The sequence below is a fragment of the Corvus hawaiiensis genome, chromosome 1, assembly GCF_020740725.1.
Source record: "Corvus hawaiiensis isolate bCorHaw1 chromosome 1, bCorHaw1.pri.cur, whole genome shotgun sequence".
Lineage (NCBI taxonomy): Eukaryota > Metazoa > Chordata > Aves > Passeriformes > Corvidae > Corvus > Corvus hawaiiensis.
Window position 1 is genome coordinate 40858226 of NC_063213.1, and position 22081 is coordinate 40880306.

General features: G+C 36.8%; 1 protein-coding gene across 2 annotated transcripts in view; it reads left to right on the plus strand.

Moving 5' to 3' along the window:
- The window catches only part of TOP2B (DNA topoisomerase II beta), a 60612-nt gene that overhangs the window by 4212 nt on the left and 34319 nt on the right, over window positions 1-22081 (plus strand). For both annotated transcript variants that reach the window (XM_048301773.1, XM_048301782.1), the window contains exons 2-8: window positions 13528-13701; window positions 14395-14485; window positions 16465-16528; window positions 17756-17901; window positions 18312-18409; window positions 19816-20028; window positions 20108-20281. In XM_048301773.1, the coding sequence (XP_048157730.1) occupies window positions 13528-13701; window positions 14395-14485; window positions 16465-16528; window positions 17756-17901; window positions 18312-18409; window positions 19816-20028; window positions 20108-20281 (960 nt within the window). The remainder of the gene's footprint in view (window positions 1-13527; window positions 13702-14394; window positions 14486-16464; window positions 16529-17755; window positions 17902-18311; window positions 18410-19815; window positions 20029-20107; window positions 20282-22081) is intronic.

Here is a 22081-nt window from a genome sequence, read left to right on the forward strand (position 1 = left end):
GCCAGTATAGTGCTTGGAGGGAGAGTGTTGGGATATGACAGCATGCCCAAGAGTTGCACTGTGTTACTGCTCTATCACAGGTCCGTATCTATAGGGTATCAGGATATTGTCCTGCCTGAACGACAAACAGTTGGCAGATATGGTTCATTAATATGACCAAATTCTAATCAAATCTTCTGTTTTTAGAAATAAGCATACTGTCCTGGAGGTGAAGCAGGGGTAAATAGTCCTTTATCCTTTTTATTGCTGTTTATTACTATGCTATTCATTACAAAGAAAGAGTAAGTGGATGAAGTTCCTACTCCCGAGTCCTTTAGACCTCTTTAGTTGCCTCTCCGGGCCCATGTTAAAGCTCAGAGTTAGCTTTCTGTTCTTTCCATTTCTTTATCTGGATCAGGCCTTCTGTTTCTCCGCTGGCTGAAGCCGGGCTGGGACACAGTTGTCACATATGAAACAGTTGTTACATGCGCTGTTAGTTTGTCTTATCTTTCCTCTGCTACGCTGTGGTGTCTACGGAGCAGGAGGGGGGCGGGGGAAAGGTCTTGTGCTGTTGCCAAGCCTTGTTCCAGTGCTTTTCTCTTGCTTTAGATGGGTGTCTGTCTGTCGCTATTACGGTGACCAGAGGACTGGGAGGTTTTTTGTCCGGCGTGTTCTTCCCCTCCCTCCCCCTCCCTCCCCCTCCCTCCCCCTCCTTTTTTCACAGTTATACAATGAAAGGAAGGTCAGACCTGAAATACTTGCCTTAATATATTAATATTTACTTTTACTAAACAGAATGTGTTTTGTAGGCTTTGAGCTATATAGTTATACCCAACAGTTGAGGGAAGCAGCATTCCCTTCTGGTCTTGTTGTGTTTCTGATTCTGCTGCCCTTAAGGGAGCAGTGCTGAAAAGAGATGTCATGAGTCTCCTGGATATTCTAGCACCAGAGAGAAATGCTTGTGGCTCAGATGGGTGAGTCAGACACAATAGTTCTGAAGAGGGATTCCTCAGATGTTTTGGTTTGCCTGCCAAAAAAAGAGTGGTTGCTTCTTATCCTCTACCCTCCACACCACCATTCATTAAATACTTTTGTTGTCCAGTCTTCTCCTTTTCAGAATGCTGAATAATGCAGGATCAAAGAAGAGATAGAGGTGATATCAAGTGGAGGCTTGGTGCTGGAACAGGATCGGGGCTACGTCTTTGACGGCAGCTGAGCCAGTCCCACAGCTCAGTATGTGCATCTGCACCCTCTGTATTCTGAGCTAGGGGGAAACCTCGTTCTAGCATAGGTGAAAGAGTGATGAATGCATAGGAGTGGGCAGCTAAATTATAACCAAGTCTAGGCAGGAATATATATCTCAGGGTTTGGGAGGGGAATTGATTTTGAAAGGTTTGTGGGCAATTACTTTAGGTGTTTGGTGGGGAAAGGTGTATGTTCAAGCGCGTGTCCTCTGTTAATGTTCGACCCATGTAGATTTCTGTGTGTGTGTGTGTGTACATTTAATTTCTAAGATGCCTGTGCTGTATTAAAGAGTAAGTAACGAATTACTTTATTTGAACAGATAAAATAACCTTTCCAAATAAAAGAACATGTAAGTGGTCTAAAATAGACAGCTTAGGTCTGAAAAAATTACTGATTAAATTTAGTATTTCATTTTCATTGACTTTGTTTTTCCAGAAGTAGGCTTTTACCTTGCATCTAAACTCTCTTGTGTGTCTATGTGCAAAGGCAGTCTGCAAACACATGTTTATATTTCAAGTAATGAAAAGCAGCACAGGTGATTCATACCTGATGGATGTGAGCGATTTCATCCCTGGGAGTGAGTTTTTTGTATATATATATATATAACAGATTATATAGAGAAAACTTAAGAATGAAAACTGTCTAAGAAAACTTCATTTTCCTCATTTGAAACAGTAAATCTCTTGTAAGCCACCCACAGTGAAAATATTATTCGGCATTAAATAGGTGCTTTGAAAGTTTTAAAAAGCAAATTGAGCAAAAAATACATAGCTCTAAATGTGTGTAAGTGTGTGAAGAAGCCTGTTTTGAAAATTGTGTGCTTGGAAACATAGTGGTGTCTTCTCAAGTACTTGTATTGGAACCCATATATTTTTGGAAGAATGTATTTTCAGGCTAGTATTTCAGATTTAAAGTAAATACTAAGTTAAGGCATATAAAATATTATTTCATAACTTTGAGAATAAATACTAAGATTTGAAGCATATTTTAAGTTCTAGCAACAAAAACAAGGTGTCAAGATCAAACACCAAATATTTGTGTTGCAAATATAGAAGAAAACTGTTCCTGATACTTGAAGTGATAAACCAGCTCTTAGTAATTTTTATTCAAAAGAGTTTCCTAGCCATTTTCTTCAGGTGTTTCAGTAATGAGTACTCAAAAGTTTGGTGTGAAAAGCAGGGAAATATTCCTTCCCCCCTTGACAAGTGAGCATCAGATCTGCTATTTTTAAAATTTCAGTGTGATTGTAAATGCTTTTACTCTTACGAACTAAGTCCTTTTAAGTTGTGTTTTGAAGTGCATTGTTAACTTGATATAATATCAGCTCATCTAGTTCCATTTAATAAAGCTGTTTTAATATCCTGTCTGTGTCTTAACGCAATTCCAATTTACATAGAAATACAGTTTGCCACTGAAAGTAAAGTACTATTTCTATTTTTTTTTTAATTTTGTGAAGGTGATAAATCTGTGTATTTGTTACACTATCCACATCTAGCAATTTCAGTGGGTTTTTTTCAGCAAGTAAGAAAAAAGGGTGTTAGCAAAGTTAGTGTAAAATCTGCCTGAGCTAGAACATTTCTGAAAGGTTCAGACCTAAACATCAGATCTATATTTTCCTTTGGACATAATTTAAAAAGCTACCTTAAAGGAAAAAAAAAAGAGAGAGAGAGAGATGTAAAAGAGGATTAAAATGCTTATTCTACTATGGGTTTTTTTCCTGATTTGTGAAGTAGAATTGGAGTTGAGATATTAAACAGTCTGCCTTTTGTGGACACCACGTATCTTGACGAGGTGCTGATTTATTTTTGCTCTTTTTTAGTGATTTAGTGGGCCTGGTTAGTCTTGAGCTTCCTGTTCCTTCTTTAAGACATCGGAAAGTTGTGCAAAGAAAAAATGTATGAAAAACTGGGCAAATGTCTACCTTAGTGAGGTGCCAAAAACTCACATCGGCTTTCTCAATCTGTGAAGGAATCTTTAAGGAGAGAGCAAAATATTTTCTTGTCATGACAAAATACAGTACCCATGAGATAACATTGAGAAGTTATTTTCCTATAAATCAAAAGAAGCTGAGATAAAGCAGAGGAAAAAAATAGTAAAAAAAAAAAAAAGCTCTTGCAACCAGATAACTTGATATGTAATGTTTCCATAAGAGCAGTTAGAATTCTGGGGTCATCCCCTAAGCAGAGCATCTTTACTTTTAAGAAATGGGTAGCGTGAGTTTCCCTGGAGATTTTTCCAGCTATGTAATGCCTGATAGCTCTGGGCCATCTGGAGTTTTTAGGGAAGATAGTGAAGTAGTGTGTGAGCATTTCAGTCCTGTATTTATTCCCTTGGTAGTTGTGTGTCATGATATAAAGGTACAGGGGTGGCAAGTTGTCTGGGGAAAAATAACATTGTCTCAGTCCAGCTGATACAGAGAGTTCTGCTACCTGAAGTCATTCAGGCTGTTACTCCATGCATCAGCACAGAGCTTTTTGTTGGCTGAGGTAGTGTTTTTTGTCATACTCTGTTTAGTGATCCTAACTTAGTGTTTTCCACCACTCTTGTATTACAGCATCGTCATGAAAACTTTGAGGTGTCATTTCACAATCTTGGATTAAAATGGAGGCAAGTTGCTTGGAGGAGAGCCGTAGCAAGAAGTGAGGCAGTTACTCTATTTTGTTATTAGGTAGACCCAGAAGAGGATTTTTCTTAAAACCACAAATAGGAGACTGTAAAAGCATGTGAGAAATTGGCTGGGGGTGGAGGAAGAAGTTCCATGCTTGTTTGCTAGTGGAGAAGGGAGGGAGGTGGTCCAGATGCTTGAGAGAAAACAAACCTCAAGTTGTATCATGTTGACCTGCGCTTCCTGATACTAGTTAAATCTTTCAGAATATGCCATGTAGACTTTCTTCTTTGCCAGCTGAGTGACAAACATGCATGTCAGGTAACAGAAAGGTGATGAAAATGCAAAACAATTTAAAAATTAATCTCAAAATATATTTGAAGCTGTTTTATGAGTCTTTTATATGGTACCTTTTATGGAGAGGTGGATTCTTCTGCCTGCCAAGACACAATTCTTAAATTGCAAATTAAAGGGTAGAGTTTTGATGATCTTCAAGATTGTCAGCACTTTTAGTGAACAATCCTGAAAGACTTTTCCTAATGACTTCTGTAGGAATGTTGTTGTGGGAGGATGAGTGGCTGAGGAAGAGAGGGGAGATTTGGAACAGTATTAAGGCTTTATTGACTCATTGATGCCTCTGTTTTCCTCCTTCTGAATTGCTGTAAATGTCTGGAACACCAACCCTCTGTTCCTTTCTCATGGAGTTTACTACAGAATTGAGACTAGAAAGTGTAGTATATTTATGAGGCTTCTAAAACATTTCAAGACTTGTAAAGTCTCCAGAGGAGGAGTAGGTGTTGCATAGTAGGAGCTGAGCAGTTAAGCTACTTTTTTGTAAGGAACACTGGATTCATATTTATTTTAATATGGCAGAAAAAAATAGTTTTGGAAACTAGAGAATACCAGAAAATGTGGCTGTGTTACCCTAGGTACTTCTAATTATAAAAAAATAGATTTTAGAGTGGAGCAAACTGTGGTGTGAATGTACAGAGCTTGTTCAATATTCGGGACAGTTTCTTAAAAGCAAAAAGCTCGTTAATTTTAATTTGCGTAGTGTTTTGTGTTAAGTGAATATGTTGCTACTGCTGTTCTGTTAAAGGTTCCAGGGAGAAGACTTCTAATAGTTTCTACTGATCATATTGCATTCCTTCTTAGGGCACCACGTGTACTAAGGTATGAAAACCCCATGTATCACAGTGAAGGTGATTTAGTATTTCAATGCAAGGTAGACAGGCAAATAACATAAAGCTATGTTATTATAAATAAATCCTAATATACTGATAGCTGTTACATTCATGAGAGCTTAAGAATTTGCTTCTCTTGTTCAGCAGAGGATTGCTTTCCACTGAAGAGTGCAATTGGATAAGTAACCTCTGAATGATATTTGGGCTCTCCTCTGTTACTGATGTAGTGTGACTGGTAGTCCTGAACCTGACCAGAAAAGTCTGGGTTTGGGGTGCTGTGTAGGATAAAATCTTCATGTGTGCCAGCTAACGTGAGCTCAAAAACTACCCTGCTGGATTTGTTCTCTTCATGCACTGTCTTGCAGCTTGAACACCTTGAATGTTGCTTTAGTCCTGCCTGAAGTTTTTTCTAAAGCTTTTTTTGTTAATAATGAAGATAAGTCAGCAGAGAAAAAATACCTTCCAGTAGGATATGGGTTCAAGCTGGTCATAGAACCCAGAGCATCTGGGAGGATATATCCCAGTGCTGTTCTAGGGATGTGATACTTGACATACAGCCTGTATGGGCTTCAAAGATTTTGTTTTTCAGAAACAGGAATCTATCAGGTTGTGGCAAGTAATCCTTGCAACTGGGAAATGGAAATGTGCTCAGAGTCTGGAATACTTCCACAGTGCTCAAACTGGTGATGCAGTAAAGTATTAAAAAAAGGTCAAGGATGTGGGAAACACTGAGTTATAAAGAGGTGCAGCCAGACACATAACCTGAAGTTCAGCTGTCAGAATCTCTAACGTTTTGATTTCTTGGCTAGTGGCGGGCTTGTGTGTGAGTTGGCTGGTGAAACAGTGGACCAAACAGATTTGGTCATTCTGTCATCAAACGGCTTCAGCCAGTGGTTCCAAAGACCACTGCTGTCAGAATCTGTAAGAAAACAGTCCTAAGATGTCTTAAAGTTTAACATTAATAAATTCCTTATTCTGTTAGAGTACTTTTTTCCCTTGTTTGTCTCTGAATATTATCTGGAAATAAGAGATTCTTAGAAGATGAATCTGTTTACCAGATCATCCATGGATGTACTTTTTGATACTGTGTGAGCAGTAAAAAAGATAGTATTGGAATAGAACTTGTCAGTGGATAGACAACTAAAAAACTTCAGAGCAACAGAAAAATTTATCAATAAAATTCAATTTAGTTGTCACCATGAAAGGGCAGATGTTAGACACCTGCTTTTAAAGAACATAGTAAAGATGAGGATCTGAATGTATTGCTGATTATGTACAAGCCTATGCCAATTAAAGCATAACTATTGCTGTATGAACTTAATATAAGTGAAAGTGAATTCATATTTAGAACAATATACATAATTTTCTGGTCAGAAGTAATTACAGTGAGCAGACATATTTGCACAAAGCTGTTACTCTTCAAAAAGAATGGAGAAAGCAAATCCGTAAATTTTCATTTAAATCTGGTGTGCCTCTATGTTGTGTATTAATAATCCTAAAATAAAAATGATGCTACTTTTATGTTGTTTAGGTATTTACTAGGAAGATAAAGCTCTGCAGTTCCAAGAGTGTCATTTCATTAGTGCAGCTAAGCAATCTAGCAATACCTGTTGAAAAGTGTGGGATTTTTTTTAACCATATCCTCCTAGCTGTATGTTTCTGCTCCTTTCCTTGCACCACTAACTTTTCTGATTCTCTAGCAGGCTTTTTCAGAAAAGTGAGCCAGTGGACAACTGATTGCTTCTGGTTAATGAAAAATAGGGAAAAGCTGTGTTTGGTCTCTGTACCAGATTGTTGTGAGGTGGACTTGATTCCACTATAAGGAATGGAGGAGGGAAGAAAGAAGGAATTTTTCCTTTTTGGCAGCAAGTAACTGTTGGTTTTCTATAGTAGGGAAATCTGACCATTCTGAAGCTATTCCATAACCAAATCATTGCTAAGCTCTATGTAACATGATGCTTTCAGAGTCCAGAGTGAAGTGTCAGAATCAGCAGATTAAAAAAAAAAAAAAAAAAAGTAGGAATTTAAAATGAACAAATGTGTTAGTCTCACTGGTTCTGGGTGAATATGCCAGGAACTCCTTTCCATGATCAGCTTTGGGAAGGATGTGATAGATTTAGTTCATGTCACTAATGGTATGCAGCAGTCTATGGAAATTTGCTGTGCTAAGAGGGAACTGTTACTTTTGTGTGTTTTCATCTTGGCAGGAGAGCCCAACCATTTGTTAAACACAGCAGGAGAGTGGTTTATTTTCAAACTCCCTCTAGTTTTGTTTTCATGGTGGGAGGTATTCTCAGCCAGAGTTTTCTTTGGGAAGATTGCAAAATGTTTAGGTAAAATTTTATTCATTGTGTATTTTTCTAGGGCAAGAAGAGGCCATTATGATCCAATATATGATACCCTACAGTCAAGTGCATGTTATCTGTAGAATTCCCTAGTAATTATCATATTGCACCTCTACAGGTTTTTTTTTTTTAAGGTATAGCATATCTCCTTCAGAAGAGATAGTTTTGTTTTGAACTGTAATCCCTGGATTTCATTACTTAATTAACCTCCCTCCCAAGGTTTTACAGCTTAATTAAACTCAAAATTTACTGTCTTGTCCCACTAAATGTGCTTATCCTACACTTTATTTAAGGAAATGTAGGGCACATGGCATGTACTTTTCTAAATTGTTATGTCCCAGGGCTGCATTTGCCTGTTCAGGAGTGTGTATCAGGAGTATTCATTATATGGAGTAGTTTTATGAGGTTAAGGCAGAAAAGACAAAGCCAAAGGGAAGGAAACTTCTTGTTCACCTACATATTCTCTCCTAGGCTCATTTATGCTTGTCTGCCAATGAAGAAAATGAGCCCATTTCTTGCCACCTAATAGGGTTAAGAAAGAATGGGCAGACTAAAGAAAAATGGTTTGTTAGTGTTGTTGTATGGAGATATTTTGCAGTGGAGGAGAAGATGACAGTGGCCAATACAAAATTAGGTTTGTGTAAGTGGGGAGAAACATTAACATTAATATTAACACTCTTCAGGTTTTTTGACTTGCTATGGTGTGGAATTCATCTACTTAAGTAAAAGTAAAGCTTTCACTTAAAGTAAGGAGTCAGACCAAGGATATATATTCCAGCTATGGCAAGATTGAAACTGATGATGAAACCTGCCTTCTTTGTTGTAGCTTTACATGTTTTTGTGCATTTAGATAGGAATAGATTTTCTCTGGTGCTGCCAAACTCTCCAGATCAAGTGTGTATTAAGATTTAGCTGTATTAAGTACAGCTGTTTGCAGCCTAAGTAACCAAACTCAGCATGGTGGTTCAAAATGCAGAGGAAGATGACATGACCCCGTTTTCATTACAAAAAGGCAGTAAAAATCTCTGACTTAATATGGATGTCACACATGCCTTGTTACACACAGAAATGTCAATGGGTGAGAACACAACATGAAAAAAAAAAAGGCGAAATGTGAAGAAAGAAGATGCGAAAGCAAAATATGTGAGTTCGTGGGTTGAAGGTGGACAGTAAAAGCCTTTTTGCCAAACTGTTGTCTATCAGCGGCCACTTGGGTTCTGACTCTGGAGATCACCAAAGGAAAGAATGGCTGCAGCTTTCACACAGTACTAGATAAATTCATGGCAAAAACGACTTCAGAAGGGAAGCTCTGCAGACATTGCAATCAACCTGGGGAAAGCAGTTGCCATGATAAGACCTGGTTATGATGGCATGCACAGTAGTTGTGATGTAGTAACCTGTGCAGCAATTGCTGTCACCTGAAAATTGGGGCTTTTCTATCCAGTTGTCACTGTGCTGTGTTTAAGAGCATGTAGGAAGCTGGCACCATCAGGGGTCACTGTATGAAGTATGACTGCATGTCTTTGAAGAAGGATGACCAGTGCAATAGGTTGTACCTTTCAAACTACTTAAGCATGGTCATCTTGCTGACTTACCCATATGTGGATATTTGTCAACAGTCTGGAGGGTTAGAAAGTCCACAAGATTAATAAGAGTCTGTAAAGTCTTGAAAGTCACAAGAACATTGAGAAAGTCATACACTGTGTCTAAAAAAAAAAAGAAAAAAAACATTGGCAACATTAAAATTGCAAAGCAGACCTTGAACATTGGGTAACCTGTAAACAAACAAGCAAAAAGCAGTCTTACTGTGAAGCAGAAGACTTAAGCCCTTTGTGACACTTGGTTAATTCTCTTTAGGGGTTTTCTCATGAAACAACAGCTGGTGCTGTTTTGAGAAGTGTTATTGGAGCTTTAACAATATGAAGATCTTTCATACAGGACAGAATACAAAAGGCATTCTTGAGACAATTCCAAAATATACAGCAGGGATTGTCAGTTAAACAGCACTGTGGTTAAGTGCTTGCCCAGTTTAAAAAAAAAAAAAAAAGGTGGGGGAGGACTTTCCTACTGCATTTATTTGTATTTTAAGTAGTAGGAATTCAGAATTTGAAAACACTTAAATTTTATTTTGTTGGGTTTTTTTTAAAGTTATCAAGGAACACATAATGGAAAGACTGTGGAGGATGTTTGTGTCCATAGATCTCTATCCTGTGTTTGGTGATGAAGATTTTCTTTTTTTTTTTTTTTTTTTGGAATGAGTTCTAAGCATCACTTGAACTCTAAAAATGTCCATTTGAGACGGAGATACAGAGATTCAGAATTGATTTTTTGAGTACAGCATGGCCCAAAATGCTTGGTCTGGGAAAGTGCAGTTCTGTGGACTCCTGATCCTTGTATACCTGCATAATAACACTTGTTTGTATAGTTGAATACTTTTGGGATTTTGCTTTTATGCTTGTGTTTCAGTAACATGTTAAATAAATTCTGAATGTTTATTACATGAGGCTTTTTTGCATACAGAATGTGTATGATACTTGGAGTATTGTATGAATAAAATCATACATCATTAATAAAGTCTGTCCTTCTCTATGACAATGAAGTGAACATTTAAGTTGGGCATACTTTGTGATGTCTTAATAAAAACTATACCATTAAAAGTTCTGTGAGACTACTTTTTTCCTCTTCTTTTTTTAAAAAAAAATCATTGACCAGAAGGAAAATGTTATGCTGATCCTTTGTGTATTTTTTCTCCCTTCTTAAATCATACATTATCATGTTCCAATGAGTGTGTTATAAATAGGTGTCCCAGAGAGTACAGTAACAGAAGACCCTTACTAATGCTGGGCTACATCAAACCTTATGTGTCCCCAAGAAGGGACACTTCTGCAGGGCTAACTCTTTTTAGGCAGCTGTGTCTGTTTAGTTGTGACCTCCCTTGTGTGTCAATGTGACAGCAATTTGAAAGTAGCATCTCAACAGAAGATAGTTTTGATAATCTACTTTATTACTGATAAATTAGAAAGTATAAACTCCTCCAAACTGTCAGTAAGACTTTCACTGTAAAGCAGAAATGTATTTCCTAGCATTGTGTTGTAGGAATGCCTTCCCAATAATTCTGTTCTGTAGTAATTTTTCACATTCTAGAGTTACTCAGTCACAATAAAATGGACTACTTCTAATCTTCTGACTCTTACTCGTTCCATAACATTTTTGCTGTTGGAGATAGGAGAATTGTAGCCTAAATTTTTTAGGCTGAGATTTGAGTTCTTACTTTGTGTTCATGTATTTGCTGAGTTGTGATGTGTGGTTAGACCCCAGTCCTCCCATGCTGAATGAGTAGAAGGATTTTGGAGTCCTAAGAATGCAATACTGATGTACACGTCAGCTGAAGAGTTGGCATGTGGTAACTGCCCTTCACATACTTCCCTGACTGTAAAAACTTCTTAAAGCCTAAGAATTGGGAGCAAATGAAACAGTTCTGTTTGAGCAAGATTCTGGTGGTCTTTGCACCTGGAATTCTTTTGCTTTCCATATGAATTGCATCTCCCGTCTTCCATTTTTTTCCAACACTTATTTCATCTGAGAAGTATCACATTATTTTCCTGCTAGTCACTGGTCCCTTTAGAACAAGCGCACGTAGTAAAACAGTGTTAACAGAGCTGTGGGACCAGTAAGTGAGCTAAGGGTAATTCCTATGAATATGATGTCAAAGATGGTAATAAAATAAAAAGTACTTATATACATGTACAGTGAAACTCTTTGGAAGCCTGGACATCATTCACAGAACTACTTCAATGAAAAATTATGTTGCAACTATTGGTAATGCTTCTTTAGTAACAGTGCTCATTCCTCCTCTTCCATGTATGTATCAGTTTAATGTGTCTATTTGTAATGTTCTGTTCCTTTACTGCTTGCTTAGTTGATCCATAGCTAATATTTTTAGGGTGATGGTGACAGGGTTATCACAGTTTAAGACCAAATAACTGTGAAGGCTAAATTAACTTGGATTACCAAAGCCCTCTAATCACATATGTGAATTTGCAACTTCCCTGTTTGGCAGAAAATGAGACAGACTCCAGAAGAATAGTCATTGTGGTTCCAACTCTGCTGTGTGTAATCCTGGTGCCAGCTTGTGAGGTTTCCTGGGTTCTTTCCCCTTTTCCTCTAGATGCTGTCAGATACAGGAGTAGGCAATAGAGAATTTTAGTCTCATTTGGCATGTTCAGGTTTACTCATGTCCAAATAGTTGGTTATTGTCATCACTGGTGCACACAATCTGCTTGTCTCAAAGTGTGTCTCTGGAAGTGTGTTTCCTAGAATTTCCATAAATAAACTAGAAAAATGTGATCTCTAAATCTGGAATAGAAAGGTAATTTCCCTTGTTATGAACAGAATTAAATGCTTTATTCTTGTGCCGGCTGGGCTGGGTGGGGGGTGGTGTAGAGGCATGAAAGCCTGAGTACTAGAAGCTGGAGAAGATTGGGATTAATATGTGGAGAATTGTGTGCTATAGGTTGGTGTTTGGCCTTTTTGATTCTGCTGAAGTTGTTCGTGTGAGTTCAGTATCCTTTACTCCTTTTTCCTATGGATTTATATGCTTTCTTACCCTTTGCTTTCAGTGCTATCCGAGGCTGCAACAAAAGCTAGATTGAAGGAGAAGTGATTACACTTCCTTTTGGCCACAAAATTTGCAGGATGACTGGTTAATTGAGGGTTAGAGTTTAGCCTGTATTTACTTTATATGGACACATACTGGAAACAGCTAAATGAGAGGGAAAAAATTTACCTGAGTGGCAAGTGGGTTTTGTCCTCATTATTTATCTGGTGATGGTTTTTACTGGTCATGTAACACCTGCTTCAGAGTTGATAAAACCCCTCTGAGAGAAGGAGGCTCTTTCAGGTACTGGGTGGGTGGGGACGGAATTTCTTAGGTCTTCTAGCCAGGCAAATAAATCATGTGAGTTAAAGTTACATTTATTGGCATTTTAAAGATGATTAAAATCATTTCAGTTTACAGATAGGAATGCATACTGTAAAATTACTAGTCTCTTTGTATATATATGCTTTTACTGTCTCAGAATAGGGCTATTCTATATTTGGTTGTTCTGAAATTTTAACCTTTTCTTTTAAGTGGTTTTCATTTAATGGCAAGGAGGTATTTATCAGGAAAAAATTTGATAAAAGTGCAACAAATCTCTGTATCCCACCTCACTCCCCACCCCAAAGTGGGTTAGTTTACCATAAAACTGTTCTAAAAGGTATTTTTCATAAAATCCAGATATATTAGTCTTGAATTCTGTTTAAATTCCAACATTAGCCTATGTGATTTTCTCTTTTCATAGTCCGTAGACTATTTCACAGAATCATAGAATGACCTGGGTTGGAGGAGACCTTAAAGATCATCTAGTTCCAACCCCTCTGCCATGGGCAGGGACACCTTCCACTAGATCAGGTTGTTCAAAGCCCCATCCAACCTGGTCTTGAACACAGCCAGGGATGGGTGTCCACAGCTTCTCTGGGCACCCTGTTCCAGTGCCTCATCACCCTCACAGTAAAGAATGTCTCCTAATATGTCATCTAAACCTACTCTTTCAGTTTGAAGCCATTTCCCCTTGTCATTCCCCTACATGCTCTTTTAAGTAGTGTCTCTCCTTTCACCATAAAGCGTTCTGGGATTGTGTCAGGTTTAATCACTTCAGTAGAGAATGTAAATTATAGTAATTGAGAAGCCAATAGGAGAGGCATTACTGTGTTCCTGAAGTCCTGCTGAATGAATTGTCCAGACTATAATGTATAAGTGTAGTACTGCTGTTATCATTTTAGAGCAGTACTCAGTGGTTTGGATTCAAATGCTTATGCACAAAATGGATGTTATAAATACTTAACCTGAAGAGATGGCTGCCTTTTGTACTGTTGTTTCCTTATTTTGGTTTATTGTGCTTAGTAAATTGCTAAAGTTTGAATATGCTACAATTTGTTAAGGATCTGTCATGTAATCAGTTGATTTTTCTCTGTTGCAGGGATAGCTTTATCTTAATACATCTGAAAACTTAACATTTAAATTACATGACAAATTTTGATTGTAATTTAAATCTCTGTCAGATTTTGTTTATATCTCAAGAGTGACAGGTTGAATGAGGTTGATTGTTGGTTTGATTTGGTTTTTTAGACATTATTTGATAATCAGATGAATGCTTCAAAAAAGGAAGACTCAGAAAGCATTAATAAAAATGACACTTCAAAGAAGATGTCTGTTGAGAGAGTTTATCAGAAAAAGACTCAGCTTGAGCACATCCTCCTCCGTCCAGATACTTACATTGGGTCAGTTGAACCCTTAACTCAGGTAAGTGTCACTAAATTTACAGTCTTAATGGTTTTTGTTGTTTTAATGAGGAAATATCTATTCTGGCTATTAAATAGATGCATCTCTGTTTTTCTCAGCATTCTGAATTATAAAGTTAAAAACTGTGGTCTTGTTTATGTACGCATGTGTAGGAAAGGGATGAGATAAGACTTGCTTTAAGGCATTGAGTACTTGGTTTATCTGAAAAGATACGATCAAAAAATATTGAAATCCAGTCAAAACACAAGCACACATGTATGTGTGTAAACAGACAGTTATGTGTGTGTAAACCTGTGCACACAAACATGCCGATATGCACACACATATGTATGTATATTTGCAAGTAGCATTTGTTGTAGGTCCAAAAATGCTTTGGTCTGTTTGTTTAGGTAGAGAACAGAGACTTTAAGCCTCCTGCTGGCACTTTCTTCAGCTGTTTTTGTGAAGTTGCAAATCAGTTTGAACTTCACTGTCTGTACTGTTGGGAGTTCCCCACCAAGCAGAAATAATGGATTTTCATTATGGAATTCTTTGTGGGTACAGTTGTAATTTTTGCGGACTTCTGCTCTTGTCTTGAATGGCTGCAGTAATCAGACTGTAAGAGGAAAGTTCCTGAAGGAAATAGATCTTACAGAATCATAGGCTGGTTTATCAAGACAGTAAATACTTTTATTTTATTTTGTTTACATGTAGTTAATGTGGGTTTATGATGAAGATGTAGGAATGAATTGCAGAGAAGTTACCTTTGTTCCAGGCTTGTACAAGATCTTTGATGAAATCCTTGGTAAGTATTTTTAGCAATAATACTGCCTTAGCATTATGGAGTACAAGCTTTTCTGAGTGCTCTCAAAGTACATCAATTTGTATCTGAGTTTAAATCACATACTTGAGTCCCGCTAAACTATAGGGCATAAAAATCTAGTGTCTTCCAGAACAGTTTAAAAGGGAAGAGTTTTCAGCTGAACTTGTAAAAAAATCTAAATATTTGTTCCTGAATGTCCAAACTAGATTATTTTTATGATCAATATTGTTACTTGATTTTTAATCTGTGAAGTCTATTAGGGCTACAGTTTTAAGTGGCATTTGAAAGAAGAATATTCCTCTGAAAGAATGCAACTTCTAAATGGTCTGAGTGTTCACTTACATCATCCTTTCATCAATCATTAAAACTTCCTCCTTCTGTACAGAGGGATAATGGTGGTAGTTTTCATGGATAATTTCCAGACTTCTGACAGTTTTAAAATAAATAAGTATCATACTGCCATTAAAAAGGACTATGAGGCACAAAAAAATTATTTTTAGGAAATTTTGTCAAAACTCTGAGTTACTGTGACTTACTGGTTGATGATGTTCTATTGGTGAAAGGCACACACTCATCAGCAGTAGAGATGTGGAGTATCTGAATACTGTACTGTCTGCTGAACTGGTATTTTGGCTTAATTGACATGAAATCCTGGGCTTCAGCTTTTATGAAGTTCTGTTGTAAGGATTGGTAGGATTACCTCATGAATTAAATTATGGTCTACTGAGGTCAATTTTGTTATGACCTTCATTAGGTTCACAACTTCTCCACATCTCTAGAACTATGTTTTACAGCATTACTCTCTTTGAGGCAATAAAGACTATATCTTTACCAGGTGGAAAAGAATGTTTGTTTAATTTTTTTATATTATTTTTAACTTATTACTTAATTTGATAAACACGGAAATGAAAACCTTTAATCACTTCTGTTTTGAGTGGTGCCTCATAAATCTGATTTTTTTGGCTTTTCATGTTAGGGAGAGTCCTTCCATATTGTCCTCTTCAAAAGGAAGATTACTATCCTGTCATTATTGTAGTACTTCATGGCTTATTGCTGCTTTATGTAGCACTAATAAGTGCTCCAGAGAGTGTGGTTTGAGAGCTAGGGGTCAGTGTAAAAACCTTATGAAAATGGGACATTTTAACTATGCATGGTTTTGAATTAAACTGCACTTCATGATTTTAGCAAAAGCACCTTGAAATATCTGATCTTAAATTGAGGTCCTTGTCAGCTGTTTAGATAGAGTTGGTGTACTTTGATGATTTGGGGTTTTACCTTTATCTGTTTCATGGATGATGAGATAGATCATCACTGGATGCTGAAAATGACTGTAATGTGTTTTCATGTTTAGTGGCCACAGTTGCATTTCTGCTTTCTGTAGTTCGTATACACGGCGGTGCAGTTTAATTAAATTCTGATCAAATGTTAATTTCCAATTACCCTTATTTTCATCCTAAACTGTGTAGACTGTTAGTTAAAAGTCTCACAGGCTCTTTAGAGAGAACTTTTGCTGCAGTCAAAACACTCCTTAATGGATGTGACTTTTTTGGTGGGTTTCAATTTGTAAACTGGTCTGGTGATGCATGTAAGTTTCTAGGGTTTTTCACATACATGCTGCAATAAATATCCAAACAAGAACAACAGGAGAAGAATGAAGTGCTCAGTATGTTAAGAACAGTTATGAGCTCACAAAATACACTTCTCCATTTATTTCTGACCTAGTCTAACTGCTTAAAATAGAGTCAGTAATTATAAGAAGGTTGAAAAATACCTTCTTGTAGATACTTGGTTATATTTATAGACTGCAGTGCTAAGATACAGAATATATCAAAAGAGCTACCAGATTAAGAATATACCTGGACTATTGTAACTGGTGGTGGAATATGTATAAAATCAGTTTTACAGACCAAGAGATTAATAATTGCCTATGAAGTGTTAATTTGTGCTACTTTGTTTCATAGTAAATGCTGCTGACAATAAGCAGAGGGACAAGAATATGACTTGTATTAAAATATCCATTGATCCGTAAGTAAAAGCATGTTTTCATTTGCTTTCCCTGCCAGTGCTATTGCAGTTTAGATTTTTACAAATGATTTTACTAATGAAATTGGATTTATTGAAAACAGAATATTTATGGAATTATTTCCATTAGCTTCATATTTTAAGATGAAGAGGTGAATTAAAAGTGGTTAACAGTAAGTGCTACCATTCTGAAATTATAATAATTGCTTTCCTGAACCATTCATTGATGCTTGATTGAATGAAACTTCAAACCAGAAGATCATAAAATTTATGATAAATTGAAAGCTTGGCAGTGCATAACTATAGCCAGACAGGTTTCTTCACAAATCTTAAATACCAGCTTTCAGGTTTTGTAACACAATTTTGCATCTCTTGAACTTCTATGTTAACTCCTTTAGCATTAGGATAAGACTGTGTTTGAATTAGTCATCTGTATCACACTGAAACTTCATATTACAAATACATCATTACCACTGTTTTTTGAAAATGAATACTTGGAGAGATAATTTTTACTGATAAGTACTGAATTTAAATAGGTGCTGATTAGGTTCCTTTAGTAGTAGCTTTTCAGTGACATTTAACTGAATAATAAATTATTTAGAAACCTAGTTTTCAGACCTAACCTTTAGGCTAAATATTCTGAGAAGTGATTTTTCTACTTTCATCATGGTGTGGGAGGGAAATGGTAAATATGTAAATCTGCCTGACCTGTCCTGATTTTGAACTCTCTAATACTCGAAAATGAAAATGCTGTGTTGGAGCTAGAAATATTAATGATGCCAGATATTGATGGATTTTGGCACTGATACATAAAATAAGTCACAATGTTTATCATAACTTGGAAATAACGGTTTTAAACAGATGATAACTTGTCTGGATGGACTTCAATGAAACCTTAAAAGCAACATCTCTAACTTGAGTGTAATTCTGTCACTAAGCTTCAGGATCCTGTTGCAGATCATGCTGATAACGAAAGGTCTTCAAACAGATTTTTGGGGGTTTTTTTGTGGTATGGAATACTGTCATGTATGGACAATTAAGCTCCTTCTTCCAAGACATCTAATAAGCAAAAATGAGTGGGGTGTTTTGTAATTAAAATTGTTAGAGCTCTAAGTAAATGTGGTAAGAATATGGTCTTTTGCTATATTTTTATGTAGTTATTTAAACAGGTATGCAGAAGTCTGTTTTCAAGATTGCATTCATTTGCTTAATGTCTTCACTATTTTATAGGGAATCAAACATTATCAGCATATGGAATAATGGAAAGGGGATACCAGTTGTGGAACACAAAGTGGAAAAAGTATATGTACCTGCTTTAATCTTTGGGCAGCTACTAACTTCCAGTAACTATGATGATGATGAGAAAAAAGTTACAGGCAAGACTATTTAATGTGCTTGTTTTATTCGGTTAAGTCATTCATTGTGTGCCTCTTCAGTATGCTTCCCCTCCTTAATTTTTCTCTTTCTGTTTCATGACAGGTGATGACTTAGTTACCGTTATTATAGCTCTTTATTAGAGTAAAAAGACTTAAAGGAAATATCTTACTTTCCCTTTTTTAATACCAATATTTACAGAGAACTTTACATCTCCAATGTCAGAACTTTACATCTCCAACTCATTATCAAGTAACAAACAACATACTTCTATATTTTAATTGTAATGTATATAAGTATTTAAACACTTCTGCTCCTGAAATGTAGGGAAAAATAAATTTAATAATTTAGGACATGATTTATTATCCTGAATTTAAACTGATCCTATTTTACTCTATGCTGTTTTTTTCAGGTGGACGCAATGGCTATGGTGCAAAACTTTGTAACATATTTAGTACAAAGTTTACAGTTGAAACTGCTTGCAAGGAATACAAACACAGCTTTAAGCAGGTATAGAAGTGTTCAAAATGTCTTTGCTGTAGTTACAGATTTAAAATCTAGCACATATATTTTAGGATTATTTAATGAATTGGATAGTTTCTCGTTCAAATGGATGTGCAGAGTTTTCAGGCTAGGTTAGTTCAGTCAGTAAAAATTGGTATCCCTATGTGTTAGGCTTTTTGGGTAAAATAACACTTTCTTTGGAGTGTTAGGTGACTAAAAAACCCAAAATTCTATTTCTATTAAAACTAAAGTATGTTCGTGCACATGTGAAAAGGAATATATTCAGTTGAAACATTTTGAAGTTGCTGTTGTATAATTTGTCAAAAAATCTTTCTACTTAGCTATGCAAACGTGGAAACAATTATCTGTGTAATTTTGTATGTGTTAAGAAACAGATTTTTCAGTGTTTATGTCATGAATTTAATTAGCCCCACATGGACTTAAGTGTAAACCCCCCCCACTTGAACCCATTGCTCATTGTTAGCATACAGACCAAGGGCTGAATGTAATGCGGTCTACTGTATATAGCTTTGAGATGGCCACCTTTCTAAAAGTTTGAAATACTTTGGCAGTATTAGATACCAAAGTTCCTTGGCTTTACAGTCCTTCCCAGCTGGTGGCTTTCTTCTCTTACTTTCTGGACAAGTAATTAATTTCTGGTCATGCTGTCATATCACTACATAAATGATACATTTAATCTGTTATGCCTGTCTCTTAAAATATGTAATATTTTCTGCTGACTGCCAAAGGGCAAATTAATATTGGTTCAAGTGTACTTTTTGAGAATGACTAAATGCTTTACAACTTAAAGTGCTACGTTTTCCAGTATTTTCAAAATTTGTGAAAATTTATTTGAACTGAACTTCAGTGTATGCTGTGAGCAGACGTTCTGCTTGATCATGCAGATGTGCCCATGTTCTTAGAGAGGGAATACAAGACTCCTGAGTTTAGCCTGTACCCGCTGGGGGGGTTTGTTTTCTGGCACACTGCACGGCCGCCAAAATGGTGTCTTGGAGACTACTGAGTCTCTGCACAGGAACTAATAAGCCTCTCTGTAGAGGTGGGAGTAGCTTGAAAGAGTTAAACAGATGGGTACAAGGACTGTAATCCCAGCTCACTTGTATCTAGTTTAGTAAATTCTGTGGGAGGCTCCATTTGCATCAGAATCATGTCCATCAATGTAATAATACCTGTATGTTTACAGAAACCACAAATGTGCTATCACCTATGCTTGTGCCTATCTTTGTAAATCAGTTAACTTCGTGTAGTGTTTTACCAGAGGAACTTCTTCTAAAAGAAGTTCATGAGCTTTTTGTTGTGTAACTGTTGCAATCCTAGCATAGCTGGAAAAGGGAATAAAGGAGGAGGATAATGTGTTGTAAACTAACATCTAAAACGTTTTGTTTCCAAAGACTTGGATGAACAACATGATGAAGACCTCTGAGCCCAAGATTAAGCATTTTGAAGGTGATGACTACACATGCATTACATTCCAGCCAGATCTGTCTAAATTTAAGATGGAAAAGCTTGATAAGGATATTGTGGCCCTCATGACAAGACGAGCGTATGATTTGGCTGGGTCATGCAAAGGAGTCAAAGTCATGTTGAATGGGAAGAAACTACCTGTAAGAACATCACTTGATGTATCTTGAGTGTGCTGAGTATTTGGTGCAGAGAGTAGTGACTGTTACCTGTTGCTTGTAGGTAAATGGATTCCGCAGCTACGTAGATCTTTACGTTAAGGACAAGCTGGATGAAACCGGAGTCGCGCTCAAAGTCATCCACGAGGTCGTGAATGAACGGTGGGATGTGTGCCTCACTCTGAGTGAAAAAGGGTTCCAGCAGATCAGCTTTGTAAATAGTATAGCTACCACAAAGGTGAGTGGTTAGATCAAATGGTAAAAATGGAAATGGTAAAATGCATGCTGAGGCTGTGCCCAGTCAGGTGTTTGATAAAAAAGTGAATCTGGGTTGCTATAAATAAATAGGTGAGGTAATCCTCTGCATGAGAGGAACTGGCAGAGCAATTGGATGCAATCAAAATACATTCATAGCAGTATTTCTACATAAGCACTAGTTTTGACAATGCTAGTAATCATTATCAGTGATACCAATGTCTTATGTGAGCATACATGGTGTTGAAGAAAATTACTGGAACTGATTTATTTCTTCCTTTTTAACACATTGTAATGACATAATTCTGAAAGTAAGGTAAAAAAATGTACAAACCCCTTTAAGGCTACCAGTAGCAAGTTTTGGAGGGCAAAAATGACTTTTGGTGTCCTTGAGAAGTGGCTGTCTGATGTATGAAATTGGCCTGAAGTGTTGAGATTAATTTTCTTTTATTTGTGTACCTTCCTAAGGATATCTGGGTTTTCTTTGCAACTGTAGTAGTAGTGATATAATAGCAAAGAAAAGTCTTAAGTTATGCTAAAGCAGCAATGTGCTCAGCATACTAAATAAAGTACAGCTCGGTGCTTCTCAAATTGTGGGGGTGGTCAGGCACCAAGGGAATCACCTGAAATGAACCAGCATAACTCTCATTTATGCCCTTTTGGCATGAACCGGGTTTAGGGATCTGTGATCCACCATGGTGAAAAAAAGTCTTTGTCACTTCTGCTCTTCACAAACTGCACTGGATGAGTGACCCAACAACTAGGCAGTTTAGTTGTTAGATCTAACTGAACATTCTAGTTATTAGAGGTAGCAGATCTAACAAGCTAGATTTAACAAGACTAGAACAAGCAGTCCTAGTAGTTGGTGAGACTGTTTCTAGAGAATCTTAACTGTGAACTTTCCAAAAGATGGGAAAGATAAGAATTGGTAATCAGACACTTTGAAACCTGTCCTTGCTCAGATCTCTGTTGAAAGCGTCAGAAGAAAATTCTAATGCTAGCGCAAATGGTTCGTAAGCACCAGTGGTTACACTTAAATATAGCAGGTGCACAGGAATGTCAGTGTTAATCTTGGTGTTAGGTGATGTGCAGCCAGTGTTTGCTGGGCTATAATTTTTATTATGTAACTTCTTTTCAGTCTCTCACAGTGTAGCTAAACAAATGTTCTGTGGTAACAGGGCAAGTTCATTTCATTGTAGAATATTTACTTTCTAAGTAAATATTCTACATTGCAATTAAAAACTTTGTCAAAACTAGGGATGACAAATCTGGTAGTTTAAGGGTTCCAACTTTGTTTTAGTTCAGGCTCCTTTGTGCAACATAAAGAAGAAAAATAGCATGACCTTAAAGATGCGGACAATACTTTTATGAGGAAACTGGCAATGTAGAGGAACTCCATTACGCTTGATACTAGGCTAAAAAAAGTGTTTGGAAATACTGAATACTTCCTGACTCCTAAGTAAAACATATTGCATACACTTACTCCAAAGATTTTGAATTTTACTCTTCTGGATCAATTTTCACATAATGCAGTTACACATACATTGTTATTATATATTCTTTTGGAATATGCTCAGAAAAAAGTTCTGCTTATTCTTCAAAGGTAAGTGTTGTAATTTCTAGTTTTCCCCACTCTCATGATCCATGCCTTACATGTGTGACTGGGTGTGGGATTTTTGGGGTGGTGAACCCCTTTCACTAGCAATTGATGTGCAGCTACCCACTGACGGGACATAATGTGTAGTAATTAGCTGCCTCAGCTGCCTGCCCCCTTAACTGCTAA